This window comes from Ananas comosus, unplaced genomic scaffold, assembly GCF_001540865.1.
Source record: "Ananas comosus cultivar F153 unplaced genomic scaffold, ASM154086v1, whole genome shotgun sequence".
Classification (NCBI taxonomy): Eukaryota; Viridiplantae; Streptophyta; class Magnoliopsida; order Poales; family Bromeliaceae; genus Ananas; species Ananas comosus.
The window spans coordinates 108192-127116 of NW_017893329.1; the positions used below are offsets into that span (position 1 = coordinate 108192).

At 35.3% G+C, this 18925-nt stretch overlaps 3 protein-coding genes across 5 annotated transcripts; 1 reads left to right on the top strand and 2 right to left on the bottom strand.

Moving 5' to 3' along the window:
- Positions 1 to 412: 412 nt before the first annotated feature.
- Positions 413 to 5850, bottom strand: LOC109705638 (plant intracellular Ras-group-related LRR protein 8-like). 2 transcript variants are annotated; one of them, XM_020226387.1, is made up of 10 exons: positions 5600 to 5850; positions 5408 to 5502; positions 4842 to 5009; positions 3950 to 4060; positions 3702 to 3802; positions 3163 to 3300; positions 2275 to 2323; positions 2092 to 2157; positions 1217 to 1336; positions 413 to 714 (listed from the first exon to the last, which is right to left on the bottom strand). In XM_020226387.1, exons 1-10 carry the CDS (start codon positions 5790 to 5792, stop codon positions 595 to 597), a joined length of 1161 nt encoding a protein of 386 aa, XP_020081976.1. In that variant the 5' UTR covers positions 5793 to 5850; the 3' UTR covers positions 413 to 594. The 2 variants fall into 2 exon arrangements, with proteins under 2 accessions (XP_020081976.1, XP_020081977.1); XM_020226388.1 differs by lacking the exon at positions 3163 to 3300.
- A 2293-nt stretch (positions 5851 to 8143) lies between these two features.
- Positions 8144 to 13063, top strand: LOC109705636 (importin subunit beta-1-like). The gene is made up of 3 exons (XM_020226386.1): positions 8144 to 8360; positions 9647 to 12070; positions 12421 to 13063. The coding sequence occupies exons 2-3, from the start codon at positions 9657 to 9659 to the stop codon at positions 12617 to 12619; spliced, it is 2613 nt and encodes an 870-aa protein (XP_020081975.1). The 5' UTR covers positions 8144 to 8360; positions 9647 to 9656; the 3' UTR covers positions 12620 to 13063.
- A 613-nt stretch (positions 13064 to 13676) lies between these two features.
- Positions 13677 to 16774, bottom strand: LOC109705639 (protein MALE DISCOVERER 2-like). 2 transcript variants are annotated; one of them, XM_020226389.1, is made up of 4 exons: positions 15788 to 16774; positions 14933 to 15123; positions 14719 to 14851; positions 13677 to 14521 (listed from the first exon to the last, which is right to left on the bottom strand). In XM_020226389.1, the coding sequence occupies exons 1-4, from the start codon at positions 16377 to 16379 to the stop codon at positions 13935 to 13937; spliced, it is 1503 nt and encodes a 500-aa protein (XP_020081978.1). In that variant the 5' UTR covers positions 16380 to 16774; the 3' UTR covers positions 13677 to 13934. The 2 variants fall into 2 exon arrangements, with proteins under 2 accessions (XP_020081978.1, XP_020081979.1); XM_020226390.1 differs by having other exon boundaries at positions 14933 to 15087; positions 15190 to 15884.
- Between the last annotated feature and the right edge of the window lie 2151 nt (positions 16775 to 18925).

Consider the following 18925-nt stretch of genomic DNA (forward strand, 5'->3'; position numbering starts at 1 on the left):
CTTATTGGATTCGGAACAACTTGCTTCACAACCCAATCCGACAAAGTTGGTTGGCACATTTATGTCCCACCGCGGCCCACTTAAGCTTAGTTTGGTATTTAGAAAAATAAAATAGAATTAGAGTTAAAACATGTAGAAATATATTTCTACGTTTTTCGGTAAAATTGTAGAAAATATATCATAACCAACTCATTGCATTATTACGTACAAAAACAATCATTGCATTATTACGTACAAAAATAAAATATTTTCTCATTGTACTTTCTCATCACACACACGTAACTTGTACTTTCTCATCACACACACGTAACGCAATCTCCTGTAAGGTGCACCAAAGTCTTGGCATTAATCTTCTGTGACCGCAGCTTTCTCTAACACGTGCGTCCCCAAACAGTTCAAAAACCAGGAAAAGTGCATGTACAATAGTTGATAAAATTAACTTTTAAAATAATCATTTTTTCCTTCAATTTTGAAATAAAATACAAGCACTCAAAAGTAATTTCCATTCGTGCACTACTGCCCACTAATTATGGAAATTTATCCGAATATTTTTTCACAATCAACACAATTGAAAGCTTTTGAAAAATGTGAAAGCTACAAGTGCCGGTTGTCATCAGCACCTTCATCGAATACTCCTGATGATCCCACCCGGAAATCGAGTTGCTTCTGATGCTTCAGTCGACGGCGCTCATCGAAATCCTCCCATCCTTCAATCTATTGAAGAGGATACAGAAATATTAGCACACGACACATAAATGAGACACTAATTTTTGCCATTTAATCCTAATATAGAGCCAAATGTGTGCAAACAGAATCAAGTTTGATCAGTATTCCAGAAAACATAACAAACCATGTAGGTCATAAAGGATGTGGAAAAGATCAGATGGCCTAAATTGCCGACGAAATCTCATCAAGTTAACAAATGGTTTTAACATCTCAGGTGTTATTCTAGATCTGCATAGGCTCATAATTGGTTCACCGTAGTCTTCTATTGGTGATTGCTTTTAAGGTTTTAACAATATTTTGGCCAGGACAAAGGTTAGGTGCAGCACCTATAATACATATGTCATGTGGTATTAAGAATGAGAAATCAGGACGTAGATGATGTTTCTGATATTAAGAATGAGAAATCAGAATGTAGATGATGCCATAGTCAAATAAGACCTGGGTTGTGCTAAAATAGAACACTGGATTGGTATCAATAAACTTTCCATACCTGCCGAAGAATGTCATTTGTGATTTCTGTGCCATGGAGATCAAGAGTAGAGAGCTGAGAACACATCTTGAATAATGTTGAAGGTAGAGATTTAATACCGTTGTTCCTCAGATGCAAAGCCTGTTTCAAAAGCACAGTATAGGTTTAAAAAATGGATAGCAAAAGTTTAAATTATAGCCGCTATGCAAAACTAGAGAAATCAGTACAGATTATAGCCAAGTAAAAGCAGCAAAACCAGATATTATTAAGACAATTAACAATATTAAGAAAGACATACATCACAGGCAAAGAGGTGCACAATATTATGCAAAAACTAAATCAAGTACAATTAAGCAATCACTCTACCGTTTCCAATGGGTAACGTGTTAGGGAGAGTTTGAATAGCATAGGCAAAGCCTCAAGGCGCGAGGCATAGACATCAGAGGAAAGTCTTAACTATAAGAAACACTGATAATCATACAGGTGTTTTATAGAGCTTGTTAACTAATTATCATCTCACGTTAATGTAGTGCAAATAATTACTAATTAAATAGCGGTGTACAATAAATTTTTTCCCTTTAGTATAGTTTACAAGCAAAAAATAATGTAAGAATAAATCTTTCTGTTTCAACCCTTGTGATTTGCTTGAAGACATTTTTCTGTCTCTCATTCACACTGCAATGCCAACATTAATGACCTTCACATGGTGCATATTCACAACCATACATAATCTCACACACAGCACTCCAAGGTGCTTTGAAAGAGCCTCATCTAAAGAAATGAGAAGCAAAAAAAAAAATTTCATAAAATTTTTCTCAAACGACTATTTGTTTATAAAAATTTCCATCATTCAAAACTCTCATGAATGCTTTCACACAGACGGCAAAAAGTAAAACCTTCAAATTGCAGATATCTCCAAGTGTTTCTGGTAGCTCAGCCAGAAGATTGCATGATAAATCAATCTGCTTAATTCAACAGCAAATGTAGCAAAATCAGTTTATATTGAATGAAGCTTGCATAATCTTGCTTGACTCAAGCATCACTTGATATTGCACTTTCCAAGGATAAAAGACGCCGACCTCAATAAGAGAACAACAATTGCCTACAGAAGAAGGCAACGAGGTTATCCTGCCATCAGAAGAAAAAGCGTGTCCAATAAAAATTGGCATCAAAGCACAAAATTGTTTTACTGCAAAAATCCATTTGATAGAATAACAGAGCTAAAGTAGTACAAGCAGCAACCTTTTACCATCACTAGGTTACGAAATTCTCATATTTCTACATTTCTTTGTAAACCTTTTGCACTCTGCACATCCAATCCTAGTCAAACTCACGCAACGATGACAAACTTTAAGGACCTATCTGACACTTTAATCTAAATTTTAAAAAAGAAGCTATGAACAAACATTTCTTCAGATATCATCTCACAAATCAAAGTTATAGGACTTGAATAAAATTAGTTTAATTATACCCAACGAACTGTGTTATAAACTATCAAAAAGACAACACACAAATCAAGAGCAGCCACAGAACTTGGCTTGCTATCACCGTCAACCATCAGTTTCGGATCTTAAAAAGATGGGTAACAATCTCAACATATCTGCAGGTTCTTATCTTTTTCTTTTTTGACTCCGCTGTTGCCCTATTCCAGAAATTTCTGGAAATATTCCAGAATTAGAGCATTATGCCTCCCATTAAGGCTACAACACTCCCAGTGATCTCCTCTTTCCTTAGTTTGATTCTATAGCCTATCCTGATTACGCATTTTTCTTGTTACATTAAAAAACTCAATTCTGACTGCAATAATATTTGCAACTATGGCATTTCCATCTTTTTTCCTTCTTTTTTGGGGAAAAAATGGTTATTAATATGACTAGAGAGATATAAAAAATCATCAAACTGTATATTCAGGAATGCAAGTATAACCAACAAAAACACAGAAATGTACAATTATCAGAATGCATCACCTATTATTGCTTGCTATTAGAATTTCAAGCTGTGACAGAGACCCTATTTCAGCTGGTAAGCTTTTCAGTTTATTATTAGCAATATGCAGTTGATGAAGAGATGTCAGTGAACCCAACGTGGAGGGCAGAGTAGTTAATCTGCAAAAGGGCATAATAGTTATTGCACTACAAACTTATAGCAATATATAGTTTTCCAAAATTTGTAGAAAGACATGGCTGGGCTAGTAAATACAGAATGTATAGAAATCCATGAGAAAATAATACAACAATTTGCAAAATGCGAACAGAAGAACATGGAAGTACTTTTGCTAGGTCCATGGCTTTAGTAATCAGGGGCTACATGATCTCTTTCTTTAGTAATTGGGAAACATAAATAGTAATATCTTCCCCTCAAGCAGGCGAGGGAAAATAATTATAATAGAACAAAGGAAAGTTGATATCCAGTTCAAACACAAGTATACTAATAAAGCTCATATAAAACTATGACAAAGAGATAGTGGGGAACATTAACCACAAACTCCAAATGGAATCATACTCACTGGTTTTGATTGAGAGAAAGAAGAGTTAAAACCTTAAGTGATGATAGACCTTCCCAACTTATGTTCTCATCCAACAAACCATTGGCATTGATAATTAATTTCTAGAAGGAAAATAGATCAACATTAGAACATCTGCTAGAAATTTGCTCCGTGCTTAGTAAATATAGCATAAACAAGATCTAGTAACTAATAAGGGCTAGATAGCCTTAAAAAAAGATTTGACCACATACTAACATAAGAATTATTACATTTAAAGATTTTAGAGCACTGATCTTAATAGGAATATCTTGAATAGAGTTGGTGCTGATGTCCAATACTCGTATTGAGGAACCACAAGCCCAGACTTCTTCAGGTACTGCCTATCAGTAGAAAAGCAAATATCTAAGATCTCAAAGTTCCTCGTAAGAGAACACGCAATAATAAAAAACAGAGAAGATAATTGTAATCCTTATAAATGAGAATACTCCATTAAAATTGAGTCTTGAGAGGATCTTGCAGATATCAAAGGAGCACAAATATGCATGTAGAAATCAGCTCACATATGGAAGTTTCAGCATATATGATTCTAATGGACCACATAAAGGCCCATAGTAGAAATTAAACAATAGAAGAGAATAAAACTACACAATGATAAACATCAATTTATATGAAAGAAAGCTAGACATCAAAAGGGGAACCTAATAGTTTGTTCACACACAAGCATAGAACGAAATAGCCCTGATTCAAAAAAGCATCGGAAAGCAAACAGTTTTCAGCTAAGCACATCTGCTATTTGCATTGAAATTGGGTGCTCGCAGCTGCTGTCGGGCATAACTCTCAAGTTCCTTATTTGGATGTCATGGAACTTGCGGGATCCAGCCAAAGTGGGCCTTACTTCAAGCAAACTCCAAATGAGCATGGAGAAAGTGACTTCATGTTTCTCCACTTTATTAACTCCAAACGCCCACTAAGTCAGCATACTCCAATATATACGGAATGAAGACTTATTTACCAACGAAAGTTTTGAACTGAGCTCATGCACTAAGTAGACACTGTTGCTACATATTGCATAAACAGTGCAGATTTTTTTTTACCAAGGAATCATAGTGAAAGCAAACAATAGAAAATAAAAGGAAAACTGTCAATGAGTTTACATTATACCTTCAGATAGCACTCTGACAAGGCTACAACACCAGTTGATCTCCAACGTTCAGACCGACTTTTAACGATTACAGTCTGAGCTTTATGGATTTGGCTATTTTTGGCATCCAACTCCGCCCTAGTGTTGGTTGATGGTGAAGTGACGGCATCTTTGGTAACAGGACCATCCTGTTCAAACATTAGTGCATTTATCGAACTTGCAAACTAAAGAAGCTTAAAAAATTATGTTATGCATGGCCCAGCTCAAAATATAAGATACAACAAGAAAAATGAATAAGTTTAGCATGAATATAAGGCTCGATAACTTTGATTTCGCTCTGGCCCAATTTCTTACAGTAAATCACAGAAGATTGCTGAATTCAAAGCATAATTAAAATAGATGCATAGTTAACTATCAAAAAGACTAATTTTCCAATATTTCACACCTCAAAACATTAAATACTACGGAAAAATGAATCAGATTAATCTTTATCGGATTCAGTCCACCGTGATTTAGCTAACACACTTCGATTTCCCCGAATAAACCACAAAATTGAATGCGGAAGCAATACAAATAGGAAATTTACCCCTTGATGCAGGCCTTGAGAAGCGATTAGCATCAATTTGGATCCATTCGTGAGTTGCTGCACCCTTAGACTTGAATCGTCGGCGAGAACTTTTCCTGCGGTGGAGATTAGGGTTTATCCCATCACCGATCGTCCGTTCACCGCCGTCGGGAAGATATCAAGGATGAGCGATCTAGGGTTTGTGGCACGCACCTTTGAAGATGAGCTTCTGGCCGCGGGGGAGGACGTTGGTGAGGGGCTGGATTAGGGTTTTGAGGTCTCGGACGGTGGAGTCGGGGGAGACGGAGAGCGGAAGCGTGCGACCGGAGAATTTGAGGTGGACGGTGATGGTGGCGGGATCCGGAGACGATGCGTCGTCTCCTCCTTTCTCCATCTCCATGTCCATCACTCTCGGTCTCCTCGAGCTCGTGTCGTGTCCGTGACACGTTCAATATTATTACAAAACTGCCACAAAATAAGTGTGGCAACTTATATAAATTTCATAATTTTATTATTATTAAAAATTTATTTATTCGCCACCCTACACCTACAGGCTGCGTTTGGTTGGAGAACTAAATTTTGGAGAACAACTTTTGTTGTTCCCGAGAACAGGGGATATTCCGGTACAAGATAGAACAATTGTAAATTTGTGTTTGGATGCATTCGAGGATATTCTAGAGGATATCCTTAATAGCGTTTGGATAAAAAGTCTAGAACAACGTCTAAATATATTTTTAAAAATAAAATAATTAATTTATATTAGTATATTTTATATAAAATTATTTATAAAATTATTTCATATAGTAATTTATAATATAATATTTTATGTAAGAATCTAATTTAAAATAATATATTTTATTTTATTATATATAATAATTTATTTTATGTAATAATTTATTTTCTATAATTTATTCATAATATATTAATGAATAAAGTATACATACTAACAATATCCCTATATTTTTAATTAATAATTAGTATAAATTTTAATACAAATAAAAAAATATATATATAATTAAATATAAAGTATAATGATGAGATGTTTAATAAAATAAAAAATTATCAATTTAATTAATTTATATTATTAATAAATTTAAGTATAAATATATTATCATAAAATTTAAGTATAAATTTCAATACAATAATATATATATAGTAATATAGTATTATATATATACTATATATATATATATATATATATAATATGATAAAATGATTTTTATGTATATATACATCTAATATAAAATAAAATAATTAAATATTAATATATAAATGATAAACTTAATAAAATAAAATACATATCAAATTTAATTAATTTATATTATAATATAAAATTTAAGTATAAATATATTATCATAAATTTAAGTATAAATTTCAATACAAGTTAAAATATATATATAATATATGAAAAATAATTTTGTATATAATAATTAATATAAAATAAAATAATTAAATATTAATAATAAATATAAAACTTAATAAAATAAAATATATATCAAATTTAATTAATTATTATTATATAATAAAATTAAGTATAAATATATTATCATTAAAATAATATTATATAATATATATTATTTATTAAATTGTGCATTCATTTAATTTATTTGAAATTAATTAATAAAGTATAAAAAATTAAAAGGCGAGAAACAAAAAAAAAAAGAAAAAAAAAAAGCCCAAACTCTTGTTCCGGCTTGTTCTCCCTTTTAGGGAGAACAAGTTTACCGGGTTGTTCCCGGCTTAACGGGTTGTTCCGGGAACAACCCGGTTGTTCCAAAATGCTTTATGTTTGGAGGGATATCCCGCCTTGTTCTGGGATATCCCTCCAACCAAACGCAGCCACAGTGTATAATTGGACGAGAATATAATATTTTTCTTCAATATTTTTATTTTTTTCTGTATATGAAAAAATTTATATTGCAAACATATTTTGAGCCTGTAAAATTATAAAAGTAGAAATCATAACTTTTTACTAATTCTTAATTTAATTTAACAAGATTAAAAGAATTTTAAAATAAAAAAAATAATAATCTTTTTAACCATAGTTGAACATTTTAACACGCAAAACTTAACTAGACTATGAATCTTTTTAAATTGCCTACCCAATCTTTCAAAATTTAATTTTATTATTCAACCTTTCAATTTATTTGATTTAAGTCAGTCAATAATACTTTGATTTTAAAATTTTAATGTATTGTTTATTCTTATAGATTTAGTTAGTAAACTTTATATAATTCTCTTAACTAAAAAAATAATTAAAATAAGTAATTGGTTTAAATTTTAAATCAAATATTATTGGCTTATTCAAATCAAACAAATTGAAAATATTAGATAGCAAATTTAAAAATTTAAAAGGTTGTATAACAAAATTCAAATGATCAATAATAATAATTCACATAAATTATGTACTTTTTAACAACATTTTAATCCGGGTCAAAGGGGTACACAACGGATTTCAACAAATGGGTTGGGCCTTCCTTAACGGCCCACTCTGAAACTTATGGGCCTCCATTAGGGCTCCACTCCTGATGGTCTAGGGGCACGTGGCACCGCCGAGAAACATTCGTTGTATATTCCTAGTCTATAGAGACCGACTCGAAAAAGCGATTTTTCTTAAAATTTATTGGTTAACAAAGCATCGAAAACCATTGGCTTACGATTACGTGCTACACCGCGTGTAGGGAATAGTTGCCCTAGATTGCAATCGTCCCCTCCCACACGTGCGAGACGACGCATTTCAAAAATTAGGGTTTCCGATCGCTGCTCACGCGCCTCCCTCCCGCTTCCCCCGTCGATTCGAAAACCCTTTTAAAATCGCAACCACTCCCCCACCCCGACTCTTCTCGTCCCCCTCTCCCCCATTCCCCAGTAGAGCAGAGAGAGCCGTGAGCGAAGGGCCACCAAAGAGCGGTGTGTAGTACTAAATACTTCGAACGGTGGAGGAGGGGTTCGGACGCGCATCAATCGATCGAAGGTATCGACCACTCGAATCCCTGATCTAGGGTTTCTCCCTTTCTTTGGATTCTATTGTGTACGGTTTTTTTTTTTTTTTTTTTTGGGCTTGCGGATTGAGTTCTCGGTTGATCTGTTAGGGTTTATGCTTGTTTTGTGGCTCGCGTGTTAGGGTTTCACTTCGGTATATATGAGTATGAACTCCTTTGGGCTCAGATTATGGTTGTTGTGGGCGTTCCTTTTTGATACGGGGATTCGGGGTTTAGGGTTTTTGTATGTACGATAGGGTTCTGTTGGATTGGTCCTTCACCATAATCAGATTGCACTTTTGTGGAAGTTTTACTCGTGTAATGCAATTTTCGAGGTCTAATGCCACGTTCGCCTTTTTTATTACTAGCACAGGATGATTTATCTCTGCTGTTTTGCTTAATCCGTTTTCAATTTCATTTTAAATATTGGTATTTTACTGGGAAATATATTGGTTCAGTAAGTAGATGTGCTACTTTTTTGCATGAGTTATTGGAATTGCTTTTCTTTGTATTGTTTTTTATATTATTGATTGCCTTTTCCTTTGTTCTTTTGAGTACGCCTCGTCTGCTTGGAAAAATTTTGTTATGGTTTCACTGTGATGGTGGCTTAGGAAACAATGTTTCCATCAAGGCATTAATGGATTTACTTGCGGAAATGTTAATTTAGTGTCTAGAATGATCTTAAAATTCAGTTTTACTGTATCAATAATTTTGGCAAAGGCTCTTCATGATGCTTGTTTTTCACTGTTATATAGGATAGTGAATACAAGCTTTGAGTTTGTCAAGTTTTATTCTCAAAATATTTGTACTTTTTGTTTTTTTATACCTTTACTGTATGGCTACCATGAGTAATCCTATTTCTTTCATATAATTATTAAATTAAATTAGAATTTAAATGACATCTCTATACATTTTTACTTAATTTTATCTTTCAATATTTGTTCATCTTATGTATCGACATGATTTAAAATTTCCAATCTATTTAATTAATTTAAATAGGTAAACCAAAATTAAGAAAATCTATTATGATTTTAAATACACAATAAAATTTATTTAATTTTAGAGACACATCAAAATTCCCAAATAAAACTAAAATTTTTATGTAAATAAACTTTTTTTAAAACTCCATTTTTTTCTAAGCTTATTGAGTTGTTTGTATATGAATATATTATTTTTTTTACTCTATTTCATTTTCTTCGTGCTTTGTAAAACTTGATTTTCTTTTCTTTATTTTCTTTTATTAGTTTAATATACCAATTTGTCATGTTCTGTTTTGCAGTATTCTCAATATGGCAATGGAGATCACTCAAATACTGCTAGCTGCTCAATCTCCTGACGCTCAAATTCGTACTGCTGCGGAGGAAAGCTTAAAGCAGTTTCAGGAGCAGAATCTCCCTCATTTCCTCCTTGCACTATCTGTTGAGTTATCAAACGAGCAAAAGCCTCCAGCATCCCGAAGGCTTGCCGGTATCATCCTCAAGAACTCATTAGATGCAAAAGATTCCATAAGGAAAGAAGAATTAACGCAGCGATGGGTCAGTGTGGATCCCGCAATTAAGTTTCAAATCAAGGAATCCTTGTTAAGAACACTTGGTTCGCCTGTAGCTGAAGCTCGGCACACCTCATCACAAGTCACTGCGAAGGTTGCTTCAATTGAGATCCCACGACGAGAATGGCAGGAACTTATTGCAAAGCTACTAACATATATGACACAGCAAGACACAACATCTTCCTTGAAACAAGCAACATTGGAAGCACTGGGATATGTTTGCGAGGAGGTATCCCCTCAGGACTTACAACAGGACCAAGTAAATGCTGTTCTTACTGCTGTTGTCCAAGGCATGAACCAAAAGGAGCATAGCTCCGAAGTCCGCCTAGCCGCTGTTAAAGCTTTGTACAATGCTCTTGATTTTGCTCAGACGAACTTTGAGAATGAGCTAGAGAGGGCCTTTATTATCAAGGTTGTCTGTGAGACTGCCGTATCGAAAGAATCTGAGATTAGGCAGGCGGCCTTTGAATGTCTTGTATCAATAGCCTCCACCTATTACGAGATTTTGGAGCCTTTCATGCCAAGCTTGTTCAACTTAACATCTAATGCCGTGAGGGGAGATGAGGAGCCCGTCGCACTGCAGGCAATCGAATTTTGGAGTACAGTCTGTGATGAAGAGATCGCGATCCAAGAAGAGTATGGAGGAGCTGACGAGGGGAGCTCTTCTCTTCATCACCGCTTCATCGAAAAGGCTCTTCCATCGCTCGTACCTATGCTGTTAGAAACACTATTGAAACAAGAGGAAGATCAAGATCAAGATGACAGCATGTGGAATCTCTCTATGGCAGGTGGGACCTGCCTTGGACTTGTTGCAAGGACAGTTGGTGATGCAGTAGTGCCTTTGGTGATGCCTTTTGTTCAGGAGAACATAATGAAGGCCGACTGGCACAACCGTGAGGCTGCAACATTTGCATTTGGGTCAATTCTTGAAGGTCCCTCTGTCGAAAAGCTGGCACCCTTGGTTCATTCAGGACTTGATTTCTTGCTTAATGCAATGAAGGATCAAAATAGTCATGTCAAGGACACTACAGCATGGACCCTTGGTAGGATATTTGAGCTTCTTCACGCGCCAACCAGTGCCTACCCGGTTATAACTAATGAAAACCTTCCTCGCATAATGGCTGTACTGTTGGAGAGCATAAGAGATGTTCCTAATGTAGCTGAGAAAGTTTGTGGGGCCATTTATTTCCTTGCTCAAGGCTACGAAGATGAGCCAAGTTCTTCAGTGCTAACCCCTTACCTCGGTGACACCATTTCAGCCCTCCTTTCTACCGCCGATCGTACAGACACAACCAATTCCCGTCTTCGAGCCTCCGCTTATGAAACATTGAACGAGATGGTTAGATGCAGTAATTTACCTGAAACATCAAACATGATTGCACAGCTACTACATGAAATAATGAAGAGGTTAAATCAAACTTTAGAGCTCCAAATAATTTCATCTGAAGATAGGGAAAAGCAAAGCGACCTTCAAGCCCTGCTGTGTGGTGTTCTTCAAGTTATAATTCAGAAACTGAGCAACTCTGATTCAAAAGCTCTGATTCTTCAATCTGCTGATCAGATGATGCTTTTATTTCTCCGGGTTTTTGCCTGTCGAAGCTCTTCTGTTCACGAAGAAGCAATGCTCGCGATTGGCGCTCTTGCTTATGCTACCGGTTCCGATTTTGCCAAGTACATGCCTGAGTTCTACAGGTACTTAGAGATGGGCTTACAAAATTTTGAGGAGTATCAAGTCTGTTCCATCTCTGTAGGTGTGGTTGGTGACATCTGTCGTGCCCTAGATGAGAAAGTTCTTCCCTTTTGTGATGGAATTATGAGTGCCCTTCTTAAGGATCTTTCAAATTCAATGCTTCATCGTTCCGTCAAGCCCCCGATATTTTCGTGCTTTGGTGATATTGCCCTTGCAATTAGTGAAAATTTTGAGAAGTACGTGCCATATGCGATTCCAATGCTGCAAGGAGCTGCTGAACTTTGCTCTCATTTGGATGCTAGTGATGAGGACATGCTAGATTATGGGAACCAGCTTAGAAGGGGCATATTTGAAGCTTACTCTGGTATTCTTCAGGGGTTCAAGAATACAAAGGCAGAACTTTTGATGCCTTATGCAGGCAATCTCCTTAAGTTTACTGAAGCTGTCTTTCGAGATAAGAACAGGTAGCTTATGCCAATAACCCTACACTTTTCCGTGTTTCCAGTTGTCGGAACAGTTAAGGTAGCACTTCTACATATATACCAGCAAACTCATCTGTTTTCTCAGATACCTAAATTCTTAGTTGTCACAAATATACGCTGTTAAGTTGCAGATTAATGTTGAAGGTTTTTCAAAAAGTGGCATTTTTGTTACAAAATGAAGATTTTTAAGTGCATATATGAAAAGTTTGGATTTGCATGTGTATATACTTTAGACTTAGTAGATGATTTTTAAGGAGTATACGTGTTATTATCTTGTTAATATGTACGAAAGCTTAGTAAGATTTTTGTTTTTTGGTGGTAATGTTTTGCAGGGATGAGGGAGTGACTAGAGCTGCAGTTGCAGTGATGGGGGATCTCGCAGACGCGCTTGGTCCGACCACGAAAGCCCTATTTAAAGAATCTCATTTCTACTCTGATTTCTTGGAGGAATCTTTTCAGTCTGATGACGACCAGTTGAGGGAGACTGCAACTTGGGCGCAGGGAATGATCAGACGAGTTTTTCTTTCATGAGGTGAAGCATTCCGTTTTGTACACTTAATTGCTGCTTGTTGTCAGGTTGTTTCAAGTTTTATAGTTTTCTAAAATTGAAAAAAGCAGTCGAAAGCTCCCTACCGTTCAGTGTATCATAGGATGCCGTGCTTTTAAATCAAATCCCTTCCTACTTTCTCTAGTTGGTCTATAGAATGGCAGTGGTTTGCCATTCTTACGGAACAGAAAAAATAGATGTGGCATGTGGGAATTCATGAATTATTACGTCTAATGCACCGGCTTGCACGTGGCTTGTAACCACTTATCGCGGAATGTATTAGTTGATAAATTACTATTGATGCTTCATCCTTGAGATGTCCGACAAAGTAGAGAAAGTTTGGGTGTGTTTTGGACAGGCTTATGTATTAGAGTCAATTGTTGATTGATAAACTGTTTGATCAATGTTCTTATTCTTTTTTCGAAGCAGTGTTATTGTTTTTCATCTTCATTTGCTCATTCTTTTACTCTATAGTTTTAAGTTGTTTGTTTTCTAGCTTGCTTATTTTATTTGAATAGAAGCCACTAGGATTCTACGGAGAGAGTAGACTATGATTTCGGTTAGAGCTTGCATGACAAATTTAACCTAAAATAGGATAAGTTTTATGCAGTTACATTGAATTATCACCATGGTCCTAAACTTTTTGACGTAAAAGCTCTTAAAATTCTTCACCCAGAGTGCCTTCAATTTCTAAGCAGTTCATCTTTTTTTTTAGTAAATACTTTTTATTAGATGCTATCCATGCAAAGTTTGGATTCCAATCAACAATACACGTAACTCTCTCTCTGTGCATGTGTAGATCTCATGTTCGCAGTCACCGGGCTTAAATTTGTATCAGATTTTAAATTTGCAGCGGAGCTTAATTCATATTTTCTTTCCCAATATGAAAATTCCTTTTTTGACCCAAAAAGGCGTAGTACAGATATTAGTCGACAGAGTTAAAGATTATACAATGCACTATTTAAATTCATATTTTCTTTCCCAATATGAAAATTCCTTTTTTGACCCAAAAAGGCGTAGTACAGATATTAGTCGACAGAGTTAAAGATTATACAATGCACTATTTAAATTCGTATTCTTCAAGCAATCATCGTGTTCCACTTACATTCTTCACAAAAACAGGCAAACCATAACTCCTATGTGCGTCAACGATCAAACACCTCTTATTCCTGTACATGACTTACGATCATATGCAGAAGAAAAAAAAAACATAAACATAAATTATGTATAGCGCATTTCATATGTCTGAAAAACTTCTTATGGACAAACCAGCACCCAAACAGAAATGTCTATTCACGTTCAGTTCATCTCCGAAGATATAATCTCGAGCTCAGCCCACCACAATGGGGACACTTTCGGAGTTGCTCCATCTGGTGACATCGCCGTAATTTCCCTCAATTTGCTCGCAACCTCTCCCATTGTGGGTTTCTTCTTCAATTTGGAATCAATACAGGATCTGATTACCTCACATAATGCATCTACACTTTCTTCATTAAATGATTCAAGGGTTGGATCGATCAATTCTTTCATGGGACTCTCCTGATTCAAGTAGGGCGAAGCCCAGTTCACAAGCAAGCCACTTCCATCCGATACTGGAAACCGGCCCGATAATATTTCCAAGAGGATTATGCCATACTTGAACACAACACTTTCTGGGTCTGACGATAATGAGTCATCAGAATCGGTAGCCTTTCTTTCTTGTTCTTCATTCCAAAAATCAAGATCCGAGACCTTGGCGGCAAAATCGTCTGTTAGATAAATGGTTGATGTGTCGAGGTTTTTGAGAATGAAAGGGGGGCTTAGCTGGTTCATGTGCTCTAAACAGTAGGCTATTCCCATGGCTATTCTAAGGCGTGTTGGCCAATCTAATGATTCGGTTTCTTTAACTGCAACAAGCAACAAATATCATGGGTCACTTAGTCACACAATTTTAGCTCTACATTATATAGCGTAAAATTCTACATGGCTTAGAGAAATGACTATGAATGTAGAAAGTATAGTCATGTGTAATCGTATTGAATGAATGACTTTTTTCGTTTTTTTATTCCCTGGAAAGAAGATATAGATTTCCATGTCCACTTACTGTGGAGATGCTCGAAAAGTGTCCCATTAGGAGCATACTCGAACACCATCATCCTGGTAAACGGCTCTTCCTCCTCGCAATACCCAATCAGGTTGACAAAATTCTTGTGGTTAACTCTAGACAAACTTGTGACCTGAAACCACAACAGAATTCTGAAAGGTTGAACTTTACATACACATAGTTGCTATGATGCAGAAAAAGTATCGTTTAAAACCTTCTTTCTAAACTGGGATTCGCATTGTTTGGACCAATCTTTTGCGGATTTTATCCTGCTAGCTATAACTGCTATCTCAACTCCACTTGACAATGTTCCCTTGTACAGCACACCATCAGATAATGAACCAATAATATTGCTGAAGTCTTCGCAAGCTGATTCCAGTTCTGACCTTTTAAGTGCAGGCACACCTTCAATATTTATTTATCATTTCATGAAGTTAGATAAGGAAATATGAAAGCTAGTTACAGCCTTACTCATTCAAGTTTTACTCGAATACAAAGTGAATCCCTATAGCTTAGAATCTTGCTCTTATAGGCCTCCTTTCTTCAACAAATGTACCAATTAAGTCCACCCTTATCTGACTGTCTGCCGTCTGGGAACTAAACCAAAGAAGCCAACTCAAATAGGCGCAATATTTACGAGAACCTAAATTATAATTTAATATCTAGAATTTTGAATTTATACCACAGTAGTCTTTACAATTAGATGCCATACCTAGACAGGATGGATGTGAAGCATGATGACCAATATGGTATAAATGCAGAGCTTTAGGTACCATACCTGTAATTTAGATTTTCTCCATTTTCTAATCTTATCTGCTATCTATGAGACAGCTGAGTGGGCACCTGCGATTCGATTCCCAAATGGCTAGTAATGAGCGGACTTCATTGGTAGGCTTAATAAACTGCATGCCCATGACAGCGAGACAGATTAAATTGGTATTTGACCCAAGCTTCGAGTATCAAAAACATGATTTACCCAAAACTCAAGCATATTAGGAGCGAGAGAGAGAGAGAGAGAGAGAGAGAGAGAGAGAGAGAGAGAGAGTAATGCATGATCTTAATTGAAAACCTGTCACAAATGCTTTCTGCAGTTGCCCACTTAGACCGGTAGCCCAAGGGCTAACAGTTACTACATTGCTGGCTCGGCAACATAGAAGAAATGGTGCCAATATAGCGAGAAGTAAAACCCCTGCTGCTACTGAGGCATAGATAGGCCAAATAGTTGCATGTTTTACGTTAGAAGCGGCAATAGGAGGCGGATTTAGGTTAAATGAAGGTGGAAAGGATATTTGTGCAGAAGGCTTTGCTGATGATGGGAATCCTAGGGGTCGAGATGTAGGTAAGAAGGGTGGAGTTGAGGGGGAATGGATTAGAGATGAGATTGGTGCTGGTGATGGAGGAATAAGGATATTCTCCTTATTATGGCCTTTTCGGTGTTGCTTTCCCATGAATGCTGGGGCTGGTGCTGGTGATGCGAGCACTTTCACCTGACGCTCTACGTCATTACGTTGTCCGCCTTCATATGCACGGCCAAGCTGAAGAAATCTCCGTATATTTGGAATTCGAGTATTCCTAGCATGGAAAAGTATGTAAAGGCTTAAGTTATTCTCTGCTTGTTCCAGTGACACCTTTAACTCATGCAGGTAAAATGTTTGATTCATTAAAGAGATACCAATTGCCAAATGAAGACTACAACGAATGTAATTTCAAGATCGAGGAATGTGACGTGAGAGGAAAATTGGTCGTTCTCTGCTCAGCAGAAACAGAGAACTTTGATAGACAAGTTCTGAAGAAACAGTTCACACAACCTCCAAAACCACGAGATCATATTAGTGTGACAGATTTGAAATCACGAAGTAAATGACTTCCATTTACTACCGGAGCCAAATTGAGATGCATACAAGGAATGATAAAAGAAAATTACTTAGGCTTCCATGCAAGAATATGTGAAAAAATGTGAAACGCCCATTTTACTCCACAAGCTTAAACTATGAGAGATATTTATATTCAGGACTCTTCTTAGAGAAAATTAAATAAAGCTCGAAGCTTGACGGGACACCAACTTAGAACTTTCTACTCTAATATTACGCTATATAATGTAAAACAACTGTTATTTCTCCAATAATTAAAGCTATCAAAGAACGATGCTTTTAATATTTGCATTCAACAGAATAAAAGGAGGAATCTTTTTCACAACACGGGAAATAAATACCATCAAAACACAGTTAATCCCCTGATGATACTCATCCTATTGATCAGAACCTAAAATCTCATGTGTAAGTGGTCTCAAATCACCATAGCTATATTTTGTATTGGCAGTTTGTCAGTCTTTATGCTTATTTTTTTGTTAACATTTTTCTCTTATTATTATCCTTCTATTTCTTGTGATATCTATATATATGTGTATATGTTATACTAAAGATATAAAAAAATATATATATATTCTTTATTTATTTTTTATATGCTTTGTTCAAGTATATTATATGTCATGATATATTAATATTATTAACATCTGGGGAAAAAAAAAAATTAAATAAAACATTATAACTCCTCAATCCGACGACTCAACTGCGCCTCCTCCACCTCCGTTCGACAGTAAGCTCCGTCGAATCATTTATCTTCGCATCTTTCAGATTCTGTAAATCCATTTCCCTATCTATTATCTCTAACACAAAGTATCAATACACCAATTCCTTTCAAAACATTCCATTTAATCCACCGATATCCAATCTATATAACCCTAGTAATAGAACATTTAATATTAAATCCCTTCACCTTTTCCCATGTTCGCGTTTTGTAGCCAGCAGTTCCAACCTCCAGGAACAGTGTTAGTACTAGTAACACCCTTATCCAGGAAGCTTCCTCAATTGCTAAACCCAACTATCTATATCACGATGCAATAAATTATGAAATAAATGCGAGATCGTTTGTAGTCAATTAGGTTTTGTTATGTATACATTGATGAACAAATTCATAGAAATTGAGGATGGAAAGCAAAGAGCTGCGGAAGTAGGCGCCATGAAGGATGCATTTAAGTTTTCTTCTTTACCTTACTTATTTTATAGAGATGGAGTGGATTAGAATGGTTAGGGTTTATCGGGTTTTTATTATTTTATTATTTTTTTGCTTCTAAATTTGGTGGGTGATTTTGTGATTGGTCGAAGGTGGTTTCTGATTCGGATGTGATGTGGGCTTTTTTATTTCTGTTTGATGGAAGGTGTTCTAACGTAATACCACCCTCTGTTTTCTTTGCTTAATATTAGATATGTATGTTGTATGATATATAATTATATATGATGTTTTGAATTTTCTTTTTTGAAATTGTTATTATGTCATTGTTACGGCGTATCTTCTCGGCTCAGCAATTTTTACGGCGGTCCATATATTTAATAATTATTCGATCGTTATTTTTTTTTAAAAAATAAAATTTAGCTTAAAAAGGAGAATTTTGCTTAGGTACCATTTACGCAGATTGGTAGATAATCTAAATCATTATGATCAATAATTATTTTACGGTTTTATAAATATAATAATTAACTCCTAAGTTTTTTTTAAAAAAATATTTAGGATGAGATTTATGCCCCTTTGGTTACAAGAAGAAAGAAAAAAAGCTCAGATAATTTAGGACTCTTGAAGTTCCAATTATAATTTTTATTTTTATTGTTTGAATGTTCAGAAATTTTGAGTGCTTCTTGTTTTTGTGTAGTGTTTTTCCGTGGTCTTGAAAGTTTTAACACTTTTTGTTCCAAATATGGAAATTAAATGCATTTTGCAAATTCCAAATTGGGACAAAAAGAGTGATTTTAGGAGAAAAAAATAAAATTTAGCAATTGGGAATATCATGATCAGAAGGACTCAGTGAATTCGTCGGGGATACAATGAAATTTGTTTGAATTTGCCATTCAAACTCAAACTCTCTTTAAAGGTGAATTGATAATCAATTGAACTTGGCTTATTTTCATTTAAGCATAATTCAATGAGTTCAACACCTTGCCATAAAATCTTGTTTGTCCGCTGTCTCATAATCTTTATGATTCTTCAACGTGTAGGTGAATATTTTTGGTCTCCACATTTCAAAGCCAATAAAAATGTTTTATATAAAAATATTGTCAAAATACATTTATGAAGGTAGGATGATGTTTATCAATTTATATATAGTATATTATAGGATATATTAGTTATGGTATATATATATTACTTCTCTCTT